Here is a 14,249-nt window from a genome sequence, read left to right as displayed (position 1 = left end):
CTGTTGCCCCTATGCCTATGACTTTTGTTTTTGTCCACTCGGAATTTCCTCCGAAAAATATACATGGCGAAGCAATAGAGGAACCAGACCAATCGAGTCTATATTCAATTTTCAGTCTCTACTAGTAATAATAATACTATAATCCCCCTACGACGACCTTTACGATGCCCACAAGCGAATTGCGGTGCTCTCCGGCGCCGCCACTCCCGGCGGAGGCCGACCACGAGGAGTGGGTGTGGCCGCAGATCAAGGCGGAGGCACGGCGTGACGCGGAGGCGGAACCGGCGCTGGCCAGTTACCTGTACTCAACGATTCTGTCACACTCGTCGCTGGAGCGGTCACTGTCGTTCCATCTGGCAAACAAGCTGTGCTCATCGACACTCCTATCCACTCTCCTCTACGACCTCTTCCTCAACACCTTCTCCACCGACCCCTCCCTCCGCTCCGCCACCGTCGCCGACCTCCGTGCCGCCCGATTCCGCGACCCCGCCTGCGTCTCCTTCTCCCACTGCCTCCTCAATTACAAAGGCTTCCTCGCTTGTCAGGTCACAATTTTCACTTCTACTCATTGTTTCAACCAATATTTCCAATTTTTAGGGTCAAAATCAGCTAATTTCGGTATTGATTATAGAAAAATGATATTTTTAGACCTACTTTCTAAACTCAGGGCTGATAATTATCTTCTTGACAGTTTGCTAAGTTTAATTTTTAGGCCTTATATAGTAGTGGTAGTAGTTACAAGTTCTAAAATGGGTTTTAATTGGGGATCGTTTCAATCAAAAGACAGTTAATTTGGGGTACGGCGAAGGAAAAAAGAAAACATAGTCTAGTCCAATTCAGACTAAATCATATTGTTCTATTTTTATTTTTTTCCGTTCAATCTTGATTGTAAGCATAGTTAAATCCAATGGCGTCGTTAGGAATTTCACTCAATTATGAGTGTCATTATATCCTATTTTTAGTTCATGGTATCACAACCTATATGAGTACTAATGGTTGATTAGCCAATTTGAAGATAATTATTAAGAAATTAATTAATACAAATCTTGTCACATACACTGAAGGTGGAAAAGAAAAAGGTTATTTCTTTTAGTTTTATAGAACTTATCAACATTAATGCTCAAATGATGCCCTATAAATTTTGATTTTATATATTCTCAGTCACATTAACAAAAGTAATTTAAACTAATCAAATTACAAGTACAAATAAAAAATTCAATAAAATTGTTCTTGTTATGGTTGGAACAAACATTAGGGAGAGAACAAATGAATGAAATGCTATGAGAGAGAGAGAAAAAAAAAATGAGGGAATGTAATGGTTGTTGGGGAATGAAGCGTTGGGAGAACATATAAATAAACAAACACTAAACTTGGTTAAGAAAAGGGAACATTTGAATAAACGAACACTAAACTTGGTTAAGAAAGGAGTAAAGTTATACAAACTAGTAAAATTTTATAAAACAAAAAGTATATATTTTTTTTGATATGTTATATTACTAAAGTGAGTTATGTTTTAATTTTCAAATTTCCATTATTGTATTACACATTTTTTAGTACAAAAATTAAAAAATTGGATGACATTTTCCTTGTAAAATACTGAAATTTTGTGTATATATATATAAACTTCATTGAGTAAATTTGTAAAACTCCAAAATTTAATATTTTGTTCCTAGATTCACCGGGTTCATTTTACTAAAACCCAAATTGAACAAAATTCGAAAAATCATAGTAGTTATGGTTTTGATTTAAAACTAATTATATACGTATACCCAACTTTTGTTATTTGAAACCATTTTGATATGGTGGACAAGCACGTGCAAGCAACTTTATGTATAAGGAAGGATAGAATAGTTATAAACAATTAATGTTACTTTGTATACCACATTGTGTTTATTACTCATAATTGCGGGATACATAATATATAAACATTTTTTATAACATTATTTGGTGCGAGCATACGATAAATGATAATATATTTTTAGAAACCATAGTTCTAAATCGAATCTTCACTGGCGTGTGATTTAATTCTAAAATTTTGATGACTTTGATTGATTCAATTTTTTTGAAACCATGAGCAGTGTAGTGATTTGATCCATTGTAATGGGAACAAAGGGGTTATAATTTCAGGCACACCGAGTGGCTAACAAGCTGTGGACTGAGTCCCGGAGGCCACTCGCACTAGCACTCCAATCCCGAATCTCTGACGTATTCGCAGTGGACATGCACCCGGCAGCAAAGATCGGAAAAGGAATACTATTCGATCACGCGACCGGGGTGGTGGTGGGAGAGACAGCGGTGATCGGAAACAACGTATCAATCCTCCACCACGTGACATTGGGTGGGACTGGCAAGGTTGGAGGGGACAGGCATCCGAAGATCGGCGACGGGGTGTTGATTGGCGCTGGGGCGACGATACTGGGGAATGTGAGGATCGGAGAAGGGGCGAAGATTGGGGCGGGGTCGTTGGTGTTGATCGATGTGCCACCGCGGACGACGGTGGTGGGGAATCCAGCGAGGCTGGTTGGGGGGAAGGATACACCGGCGACGCATGAGGACGTGCCTGGGGAGTCTATGGATCACACCTCCTTCATTTCCGATTATATCATTTGATTTTGGTTTTTGATCTTATTTTTATTGTGCCTTTTTAATTTTGTGGGTTTCATAGTCACTTTGCTAAATGGGCCGGGTCTGTCCTGCCCCGCACATCCCTATTTATATAATGTATTGTTTGTTGGTTCACAAATGAGTTTGTTTTGTGTACACACCAAACGTGTTTCGTGTGTAAAGATCTATGGCTTATGAATAAAAGAAAAAATTAGTATAATCCTTCCTTTTTTGTAGAGTTTTTAAATTTTTGAATCAGTTTTAAAAAGAAAGAAAAAAAATAAAATAAACATGTTTATGTTTATTTATTTTTTTAAAATATTATGTTTGCCACATTCATGTTGGCTCTTGTTTAAGCAAATGAGGAAGGCAAAGTTGTGTTCCATTGAGAAAATGTCAGCTGAGCCCATTGCTCAGATTTAGGAGGCCTTAATGAATTTTGCTCTGATACATTGAGATGATATTGTGCTTGAAGACCATGTTGACGAATCACCGGTTGCTCTCAATCAATCTGTTTTACATGGGCCGAGGTGTACAAGCTCCCTACACCACCGCCACCGCTAGACAGGCAATCTGCAACAAAATATATGCTTGAGGGGAAGAATAGGATTGGCGGGTTTTGCAGTAGAATCCTTCCAGGCTTGAACAGACAGGGAAGCCGGATATGTGCTTGACACGAGGTACATGCTTCATGACATTGATCAGAATGCTAAAGACCAGGCCCTAATTCTTGCATAGCATCAGATTGTAAATTATGCTTATTAGAAGTTTATGCCTAAATCATACATAGTACAGAGAAGTTTCACCATGCTTTTTCAAGTAGCTTCATTTATTATGAACTGGTCTTACAACTTCATATGTACAAACTGTAATTGCTCCTGTCATGTTTGAAACACATGGTGGAACTATCAGAGGATAGCCATTGGACAGAGAGAGAAAGAGAGAGAGAGAGAGAGTTCATGACGCTATGTTAAAGCTTGAATAAATGGTATACACATTATTGAATGGCCTCAAAGGTAGAATAGACTTGAAGGAGCAATGGAGAAGGCAACAATAACTGGGTAAAAATGAGTGGTGTTGGTTGAGTTTGAATGTTACTACGTGTGCAGGGACGACGGTTGGCTATTTCTGTTGTTCGTTACCACCTCTATAATAGCTTCATCTCTTGACGGAACTCTCAGGTACGATTTCATTACATCATATACAGTAAAGCCTATTGCAACTGATGGTGCAACCTGAATCACACAAACCAATCAACAATTCAATTCAGATCACAAGCAGAAAGAAGAGCACACCATGAGCTGCTTATAGATTCTTCTTTTTTTATTTTTTATTTTAGAAATCTGAGCTGGAGTGACTGGTGCAGCTTCTGCTTACAAATTATGAGGCAGAAATAGCATAAATAAGCTAAAACAAAGTTGCTGATTGGGAAGCAGAGAACAGGTATTTTTAGCTTCTGCTTTCTAATTATCAACTTTCAATTTGTCAACAGCTACACCAAGCAGAGCCTAGTATTCCCTAGACTGAAAACAGTAGTCACAGGATGGGTAGAGCCAAACTGGCTGACCCACCTTGGTCGGCTGGGTCAGAGACAAGCTCGGCCATCTATCCCCTTTTGCATAGTTTTATTGGTTCAGAGCACCATATGCACATGCCACGTTGGGTGGTGGTGCTCCAAGCCTATTGAATAATTTTTGGAAGAGATGATCCTCTTTAAGTTAAACAACAGTGAATCTTACGTCACCTTAATGTAGTTGATGCTGAGCCCTGAAAACAATTGCTTCCATCCTTGCCTTTGGACAATCATAACAAGGCTTTCCATTGTCCCTTTCATGTCTCCACTATTAGATGCTGAGAGTCTTTGGACCTGTCAAAGGACAGTTTCTTTTGTCTCTTTATCATTCTAAAATTTCGGTTGTGCATAGATGCAAGAACCACAGACACTGCGATATGCAATGTGAGAGAGAGAGAGAGAGAGAGATTACCTGCATTTGCCGCCTAACAACATCAAGTGGGTATGTGAAAGTCTGACCCAATAAACCTGCGACAGATCCACATACTAGTTTCACTGTGATATCTTTCTTGTGTTTCTCGGGGACACAGCCTTTCATTTCCTCATAGAAGTAAAACTTCAAACCAGAGTAAGGAAAGATTCCATAGAGTGATGGAGCTGAGAACGGCATTAAACATGTAAATTGCATAAACCTCACTCACAAGGATATATAATCAAAACCATGGAAACATCACAATTACAACATACCCACACCACGATAGAGGCCTCTTATCCCGGACTCTTTGTAGGTCTTTGAAAAACAATCCACAATTCCTCTATAAACTTGGTCACTATGAACTAGCCCTTTAACATTTAACTTTGATGGTCCCACAACCTGCACTATCGAATACAAATCAGGCTTTTAACTTGAATTCTCAGAGCTAAGACATGCATTTAGGAGAGATAAAGAGAGAAAACTGGAACCAATAAGTAAATAAAAAAGGATAAATTACATAAATGGTCCTTAAAGTATAACATATATTTCATTTTGGTCCTTAATCTTTAATTTATGTGTATTACATCCTTCCTTCACACATTAATTCAACGTAGTCCCTCCCCTTAATTGTTGTATAAAAACATATGAAAAATACTTACATTAGCCTCATATCAGGTATTGAAAGGCATCGAGGACATTTTAATATGTCTATTTATGCAAAATACTGTCAAAGAACCGAACACACTATCTATTTGGCTTTCGGCAATGGAGTGAAAGGCTTTGATATGCATTTCCATGTCTCTCACGGTTCATTTACGCAGAAAATGAGACAAATTTCTCCCAACCCCCTTCAAATACCTAATATGAGGCCAGCGAAAACATTCTTAGTGTGTTTTTTAGATCACAATTAGGGTAGGAACCATATTGAATTAATCTGTGAAGTTCAAGGATGCAATTGATACAAGTTAAAGATAAGGGATTCAAATGAAATAGGTGGGGTATACTTTAGAGGTCATTTGTGTAATTTAACCTAAAATAAATAAATAAAAAATAAAAAAACACATTTCATTTTTTGAGGAGCCAAATTAGTGGTTGTTGTTAGAATAGGAATTTGTTAGAATACGAAATAATAATTGTATTCTTATTATCTTATTTATTCCTTTTTGGTTACTAAGAATTATGCCTGTAATTCCTCAGAATTATCAATATAAAAGGGAATTGAGTCTAACTCATTCCCTAACTCTTTCTCTTCTCTAAACCTATATGGTATTAGAGCCTCAATAGGAGGAACCTAAGACCATTCAAACAACACCGTAGGACTGCCCAGGCCACCCGAAGGCAGCCCTTGGCGATTCGGCCTTCACCCAATTAAGCCGAAGGACCGTCGGCTCTCTCCAGGGCAACCGAAGAAGCCTCTGCCCTCCTCTAGGCCTGTCGGCAACCCTAGCTCATCCATATACGTCTATTGGCACTCCTGGAGTCCTCATAGACCTCGTCTGGTTCACCTCTGCTTCTGTCGGCTTTCTTGGAGGCTTCGTCGCACTCGTCTGGTCTACTCCTAGTTCAGTCGGCACTCGTCCAATCTACTCCTGGTTCAGTCACACTCGTCTGGTCTACTCCTGATTCAATCGCACTTGTCTGGTCCAATCTTGCTTCCGTAGAACTTGTTTGGTCAACCCTTGCCTCAGTCGCACTCATCTGGTCGTCTTGGTTCATTGGTGTGTTGACTGGGGTCTAATACATGGCCTAACCTTGTCGTCTTCCCTGTTTCTTTCTTAATACATAAAATATATATATATATATATATATAAAAGTAAAATAAAATAAAAAAATTAGAGAATCCTTTATCAGTTCTTAATCCTTTATGCTTGGATCGTGGTAGTTGGGTCTTTTCTTCCATTGTTATCTTTCGAGTTTGTGATTGGCATTTGTTTGAGAGTTAAAAAGTAGAGTATCCATGGCAGATTCCCTTAGTAAATCCACTACTTCTCAGCCACCTAAGAGCGAGAGTTCCATTATGCCTTCTACTACGACTAATAATCTCAACCCTAGCCTTAAGACCACCACCTCTATGTTCAATGGTCAGAATTATTTTGCCTGGTCGCAGAGTCAGACTACTTTTTTGAAGAGCAGAGGGAAGATGGATTATGTTAATGGAAGAATACAGGCACCCAGTACCACGGATTTGAATTATGACCGGTAAGAGATCACCAACTCCTTAATCATGGGTTGGTTGATACATTCTATGGTCCGAGAGATCAGAGAGGGCTATCTCTCTATAGACACTGCACAGGATATTTGGAAGGCAGTGACTACCACTTACTCCCAGAAGGGGAACTTCCCCCAGGCTTTCGAGTTACGTCGCTCCATTGAAAGGTCAGTACAAGGTGAGATGATTATTCTTCAGTATTTTACCTTTCTTAACAATGGGTGGAAGCGACTTGATCACCTTCAGGATTACAAACTTGTTTGTCCCACTGATTCTGTTGGTTACCGGAAATTTATGGCACAAGAATGGGTCTTTAAGTTCTTGGAAGGCCTAAATGTGAAGTATGATCCGGTTCGGAGTAGAGTACTTGGCATAGATGTGCTTCATTCTCTTCAAGAAGCCTTTGCTTTTGTGTAGAATGAGAAAAGTCGCCGCTCTGCAATGCTTCCTTCTGCTAATACTGATTGCTCAGCCTTGATTTCTGCACCCCCTCGTGATACTCGTGGTTCTCGTCCTTTCTCTAAGAAGGATAATCTTTTCTGTGACTACTACCGTAGACCTCAACACACACGAGAGACTTTTTAGAAACTGCATGGGATCCTCTCTGGTGGCCAAGGAGACCGTCATGGTACTCGAGGGGATAGGTCTGGTTAGTCTAGAGGCCACGGGGCCAATGCTCGGGCACATCTTTCAGACACTGTTGAGCCACCATCTTCATCTCTAGTTGTTTCTCCTGCTGCTAATGTCTCAGGTTATCTACCTCGGATTTTGAGATTGTTCTTTGTCACTTGCTAGACCGTCGAGCCTCCACTTCTGCTACAGGTGCACCTTCTTCTTCCTATGCCAATTCAGCTAACTTGGCTGCCTCCTCATGTGCATTACTATCTCATACACATGTACCATGGATTATTGATTCTAGTGCTTCTGACCATATATCTGGCTCCTCTCATTTGTTCTCCGAGTATAACCCCTCCTCAGGTCAGGAAAAAGTGCATATTGCGGATGGTACTATGTCGTCTGTGTTAGAGAAAAATTTAATTCATGCCACCTCTTCTCTTCCTTTGTCCTTTGTACTCCATGTTCCCAATTTTGGTGTTAATCTTTTATCTTTGACCCGTATTACTCGTGATTTAAATTGTAGTGTGACGTTTTTTTCCTGATCATTGTTGTTTTCAGGACCTTATCACGAGGAAGAGGATTGGCAGTGGTAGAGAGGAACATGGTCTCTACATTCTGGATTAGACAGAGAAGCTGTCTAATTCATCTATCCAATCACCATCCACCAAGGACGACATTTGGCTGTGGCACCATCGCTTAGGACATCCCTCTTTTTTACTACTTAAGAATTTATTTCTCTCTGTTTTTGGGAAAAATAATGTATCAGATTTTCAATGCGAGTCTTGTCAACTTGGAAAATAACACAAAACCTCTTTTGCTCCTTTTAATAAAAGTTTAGTTCTCTTTTCTTTGATTCATTCTGATGTATGGGGTCCATCCTGTTTTGTGTCTTTAACCGGTCATAAATGGTTTGTTACCTTCATAGATGATTGTTCCAAGGCCACTTGGGTGTATTTGATGAAAGATAAAAGTGAGGTTTTTTCTGTGTTTCAAAAAACTTTCATAAAATGATTTGTACTCAGTTTAGGGCGGTTGTCAAAATTATACATTCTGATAATGGGGGAAATATATTGACTCTGGCCTTGCCACTTACTTACTTAGCGACACATGGCATTATTCACCAGACTTCATGCACTAATACCCCTCAACAAAATGGTGTTGCCGAACACAAAAATCGCCATCTCCTTAATGTTGCCCGTTGTCTATCCTTTGATATGCAGGTTCCTCGATCCTATTGGGGGAAGCGGTTTTCACTGCCGCTTATTTGATTAATCGTCTTCCTTCCCATGTCCTTCAAAAACAAACACCTCTTCAAGGTTTGCTCAAGCTATGCTGAAATATGGGTTCAAGCAGAGTCAAGCTGATCACAACTTGTTTGTGAAACACTTCTCACATGGTAAGACCACAGCTCTCATTGTTTATGTTGATGATATTGTTCTGACAGAGGATGACATTGAGGAGATCCCTCGATTGAAGGAATACTTAGCCAAGGAGTTTGAAATCAAAAACTTGGGTTGTTTGAAGTATTTCTTGGGTATCGAAGTAGCTAGGAGCAAGGATGGCATCTTTATATGTTAGAGAAAGTATGTGCTTGACTTGCTAAAGGAAATTGGACTGCTTGGAGGTAGACCATGTGATACATCTCTAGAACCAGGCTAGAAGCTTAGTGAGGATCAAGAGGGAGAGCCAATGGACAGGGGGAGATACCAGAGACTAGTGGGCAAACTCATATACTTATCCCACTTACGTCCAGACGTTGCCATTGCCGTGAGCATGGTAAGCCAGTTGATGCATGCTCTTAAAACTTCACACTTAGAGGCAGTTATAAGAATCCTGCTATACGTAAAGTCTTCTTCTAGAAAGGGTCTCTACTTCTCAAAATATGGCCATCTCAGTGTAAAAGCATTTAACGATGCACATTGGGCAAGATCAATCACTGACAGACGATCAACTTCTGGATACTACACATTTGTTTACGGCAACCTAGTCACATGGCGAAGTAAGAAACAGAATGTGGTTACTCAATCTAGTGCTGAGGCAGAATTCAGGATTATAGCTCAGGGGGTATGTGAGTTACTATGGATTAAACTATTGTTGGGAGACTTGGGAATTCATCAGACTAACTCCATGTGACTATACTGTGACAACAAGGCCGCAAACAACATAGCTCATAATCCAGTTCAGCATGATAGAACTAAGCATGTGGAGATTGATAGGCACTTCATTAAGAAAAAACTCACTAATGGCACCATATATATTCTATTTGTGAAGACTGGAGACCAACTAGCTGATGTTCTCACCAAGGGATTAGGAAACAAATCCTTTCATGGCATTCTCAACAAACTGGGCATGAGAGATATCTTCATACCAACTTGAGGGGGAGTGTTAGAATAGGAATTTGTTAGAATAGGAAATAATAATTGTATTCTTATTATCTTATTTATTCTTTTTTGGTTACTCAGAATTATGCCTATAATTCCTCAGAATTATCAATATAAAAGGGAATTGAGTTTAACTCATTCCCTAACTCTCTCTTCTCTAAACCTACAGTTGTTACAGTTACAACACCATCGGATGCATGACTTCTGCCAAGGGGGTTTGGCTCCTTCATAATCTGTGAATGTGTGTGTGCAAGACAAGGGGGATGGAAGAAGCATTTATAGCGATGGGAAGAAAAATAATGATCATATTATATATATAATTATATATATTACCTGGTATGCCAACTTAGTCCGAACTAAATCAAGCGGATAAGTAAACAGCACAGCAGTTCCTCCAGCAAATGATCCTGCCACAAGATCAAGGACGGGGCCCCTTCCAACACCGGGGAAATTTTCTATAATCCATCGACGATATTGCTCATAAGCCATAAAATGCAATGCTGCATAAGGAACAATTCGAGCGACACTAGCTCCATTCCCTCTGAAGATAAATTCTCCTCCATAAGCACAAATTCGATTGAATTGCAAGCCAAATTTGCATAGTTAAAAAAATGCTAAAAATCATAAAGATAGGAATGGAGATTTCCACCTGTAAAAGCCAAGCACACCTTCTGTTCTTGCAATCTTCTTAAATGATCCCAATAACCCTACACTATGAAATTCTGCTCTTCTGGTCTGAAACAAGAAAAAAGGGAAAACTAAAAGAAAAATGAGTTTTTTAAGCTTTACAGATTGTTTGTTTCCTATTCAATGTCTAGACAAAATCCAACTTCACAATTTATGCTTGTAATAGATAAAGAGTTCATATTTCCAAATAATGCATTGATAATACATTCTTGATCCCCCAATGTTGGTGCAATCAAGATGAGTTTGGTAATGAGCAATTTTCTCAGGTTGGGTTTCATCTTGGTTCCCTTGATCACACTTCTCAGTTCCATTACACATATGCCAACCCATAAGGCCATATCACACTTACCATTGGCTCAACTACAAAGTTCATGAACAACCACAAGAAGTAAAGAAAACTGAACTTTTCCCCTTTAAGAAACTTCAATCTGAGCACACTTGCATATATTTTACCAATTACATCAACCTACATTAGCCTGCATATCAGATTATATCACAAATAACAACTGGAACTCACAAATCACAGCACTAGTATTTGAAGATGTCATCACAATTTTAAAGTGCCCCTTCATTTTCATAAAATCTAAGCAACCTGGTTTTTAGAATGGGATCCACATCCCATCCACTTGATACTGATCAGGCCATCACTCTGTTAGGGAACTACCTACTATATAGTTACTAATAAAACCTTAAAACACTCATCAACAGAACATTATAAATCTGTACTGGACAAGGAAATCCATATACTAGCTGATCACATCTACCTAGCCTCAACCAACAACACAAATTAATTCATAGTCTTTATCAACAAAACTAACCAAGCTTGAAGAAATTTGAGTAGTGCCCAAAACTAACTGAACTCAGGGTATGAAACATATGTTGAGATCATCCACAATCTAGATCTAACAATGAGAATACAACTGTTTCCATTAAAATCTATAAAGTGGTAATTAATAGACTGACATTGTTACCTCAGGCCTTGGGTGAAATAGATAACAGGCTTGAAACCCAAAAACAGGTAAACAAGCATAGGATTGGCGAAATGACAGCCAAATCTTGATCTCGTTGTTCAAGACTCAATGTTATGTTTCGATATGGCTTCTATCACTTGCAAAACAAGCCAGATGAACCCACAATCATAGGATTTTTTTCTATCTAAAAGCAATAATATCCCCAAAATTTCTATGGTAACTCATGTATGGTGGATTCATTGGAAAGGGCCATGTGTAGGCATCTATTCTAAATGATTGTAGATCAAATTTGAGGTTTTACTTACATACACAATTCATAGGTGAAAGGCTTATTCTATTTACAGATAGCTTGTAGACATAACAGTCAAGCAAGAAGTACATAGTTAAATAACAAGAGATCATATTCTCTTTCATTGGACTTCACAAATCAATGTTTTGGCCACTTAGGTCATATTAAACTTCTCACAACCAAATAGAAGAAAAAAATCCTGCCTTAATAGTTGGATAAGAAAACTAACCAATACTTTTCCATCCATCAAATACTCTTCTCGCTTAATGGGATTTCACCACGAGTTAAAATACCTCCCTAAAAAGTAAGTAAATGATTACAACTAGAGGCTCAGCATTTGAAAGTGAGATCACCACGGGCTTTAGAAGAGGTAAAGATCACCACTCCCAAATGAAGCCATGATCTTATATACAGTACCACCAAACCAACCTTGGTGCTTCCATCTGGCAATCTAAATCAATTAGAATAATCTATCTATTAATGCAATCTCTGATCATAAACAGTATTTATTTACTCGTCCACTACATTAAAAACATATGTTGCTAGGTTCATTATTAAATTCTATCTTTTATTTTCCCCTTCGGTCTAATCTGACCATTCTTGATTTACAGTTGGAGTTCATTCAGCTCGATTTACTCGAATTTTGACAATGTGATGGATCACAACATCACCTACCTCTATGCATTAAATTCAAGCAAAAATTCTTGTAGAATGGAATATAACTGAAACCCAAAATCTTCAGTACAAAGTAATTATTATCATAATTCCACACAATTTTCAACACACTTCCTAAACTCCTACACTCTAAATTGTGCAAAATAACCAAAACCAATCATCCTCAATGAAAAAAATGATAATAAACAAAAACCCATTAAAAAAGGAGCAGAACCAAGAAACTTAAAGAGATGATCTAAGGATCAAAATCAAGAAAAGCAAAGGAGCAGATATAATAATTGCACCTGAAACAAGATCTTGACACGCTCAAGGGGTGCCACGACAGTCTTTGCAAACCCACCAGCCACACCTCCTGCAATCAACTCCTTCGCAAACAGAGGCATACCCTCTATGACCCCATCCCAGTACAAACCCCCCTCCCCTTCTCTCTTCTTTGCCATTCCACAACAGCTCTAGAGAGAGAAAGAGAAAGAAAGAAAAAGAGAGAGAAAAGGCTATTGTTTTGTGATTTGATTGTTCAAGAAACAGGGAAAGAAACAGGGAAGGGGAAAGGAAAGAGAAATCGAAAACGTTTCTGCTTTCTGTGCTGTTAAAATTTGTTGGTATTTGATTTTTTGTTTTTGATTTTTGGGGACATTTATATGTTTTTGGACCACTGAACAAGTCAAGAAAAGCCCACAAATGCCTTGGAATCTAAAATGAAGAAGGACAGACGTCAAGAAAATGGAGTTGAGATCCCCTTTGCAACTCTCCCTTGCAATCTTTTTTGTCACGGTTAAAATATTCAACGATTAATTTTAATTTTTTAATTTTTTATTTATTTTTTTATGGCCATTAGATGTTGCAACGGCTGATCTTAGCCGTTAGAAAAGAGGATTGCAAGAAAAAATTGCAAGGAGGAGATCCCAACTCAAGAAAATGCATTGGTTGATGGGTTATGTTTAGATGTTTCCAGTCCTATTCTACTTTTGATGAGAAAGAGGAATAGAGAGTGTTTTAGAGCATTTCCAATGGTTTATCAAATATTTTATCAAATTTGAATAAAAATATCACCAATTCCTCTATTTGATATTAGATGTTCCAACGGAGCTTTCATCAAACCACAAGACGTCCGGGGGATCAACCGGCCGGTCGACCGGCAAGAGCAAATTTTTTTTTTTTTTTTTTGCCTTCATTTCTGTTGTCATTTGTTCCCTTTCTCCATCCATTTTCCTTCATCTGTAAATAATAATAATATCACATGGAGATGGATGAGGGAAGTATACCAGATAAATATTTGGCCACAACAATCAAATCAATCATACATGAACAAACTACAAGCCCACATTCAATCAAGATGCATAAGAACAAAATTATAAATATACCAAATATTGTAGGCGTGAGGACGCCATCGCCGATCACCATACAAGCCCCAATCAAGGCCAATACAAGTAAACATTTTTGAAACACTCTCTGCCTCTCTAGTGTAGATTTCAAACTTGACCCAAAAGTGGTTGGAGCAGTACAAAACAAATGTGCCCCCTTCGCCATTATCATCGGCTCTGAGCACAATGAACACATATTTAAGAAGTGTCCAAAACACAAAAGATAGAAACCCAAAAATCTCTTCATTGGTCTCTTAGTGTGTAATGTCTTCAGCAAAAGTACTTTTGTATACATAAAGTGGAGATGTGCTCAAATCTCCATAGACAACTCCAAGGCTCTAATAAGCCAAAATCAATACTGTCCTCCAAGATTCTTTTTGCAGCAGATGATGATAAATTGATCGAACCTATACTCATGGAATTGGAAATGGAATTGGAATTGGAATTGGAGGCATAGAGTGGA

At 38.6% G+C, this 14,249-nt stretch overlaps 2 protein-coding genes across 2 annotated transcripts; one reads left to right on the top strand and one right to left on the bottom strand.

Moving 5' to 3' along the window:
- LOC114296666 (serine acetyltransferase 5) lies at positions 1-2,824 on the top strand. Its single transcript, XM_028240989.2, has 2 exons — positions 1-545; positions 2,128-2,824. Exons 1-2 carry the CDS (start codon positions 165-167, stop codon positions 2,608-2,610), a joined length of 864 nt encoding a protein of 287 aa, XP_028096790.1. The 5' UTR covers positions 1-164; the 3' UTR covers positions 2,611-2,824.
- A 580-nt stretch (positions 2,825-3,404) lies between these two features.
- LOC114296665 (Mitochondrial substrate carrier family protein) lies at positions 3,405-13,184 on the bottom strand. The gene is made up of 7 exons (XM_028240988.2): positions 12,707-13,184; positions 10,450-10,535; positions 10,134-10,341; positions 4,865-4,991; positions 4,590-4,774; positions 4,349-4,471; positions 3,405-3,839 (listed from the first exon to the last, which is right to left on the bottom strand). Exons 1-7 carry the CDS (start codon positions 12,860-12,862, stop codon positions 3,702-3,704), a joined length of 1,023 nt encoding a protein of 340 aa, XP_028096789.2. The 5' UTR covers positions 12,863-13,184; the 3' UTR covers positions 3,405-3,701.
- Positions 13,185-14,249: the final 1,065 nt, after the last annotated feature.

Source organism: Camellia sinensis, chromosome 5 (genome assembly GCF_055761805.1).
Source record: "Camellia sinensis isolate YWXY chromosome 5, ASM5576180v1, whole genome shotgun sequence".
NCBI classification, from domain to species: Eukaryota; Viridiplantae; Streptophyta; class Magnoliopsida; order Ericales; family Theaceae; genus Camellia; species Camellia sinensis.
The sequence above is the reverse complement of the archived record's forward strand: the minus strand, read 5'-3'. Positions and strand labels throughout refer to the sequence as shown.

Coding starts and splice junctions, on each gene's coding strand:
- LOC114296666 (XM_028240989.2), top strand. CDS start 165: ATGCCCACAAGCGAATTGCGGTGCTCTCCGGCGCCGCCACTCCCGGCG. Junction 546..2,127: donor AAGGCTTCCTCGCTTGTCAG/GTCACAATTTTC, acceptor TTATAATTTCAG/GCACACCGAGTGGCTAACAA.
- LOC114296665 (XM_028240988.2), bottom strand. CDS start 12,862: ATGGCAAAGAAGAGAGAAGGGGAGGGGGGTTTGTACTGGGATGGGGTC. Junction 10,342..10,449: donor GGTGTGCTTGGCTTTTACAG/GTGGAAATCTCC, acceptor ATTTATCTTCAG/AGGGAATGGAGCTAGTGTCG. Junction 3,840..4,348: donor TCAGCATCAACTACATTAAG/GTGACGTAAGAT, acceptor TGTGTGATTCAG/GTTGCACCATCAGTTGCAAT.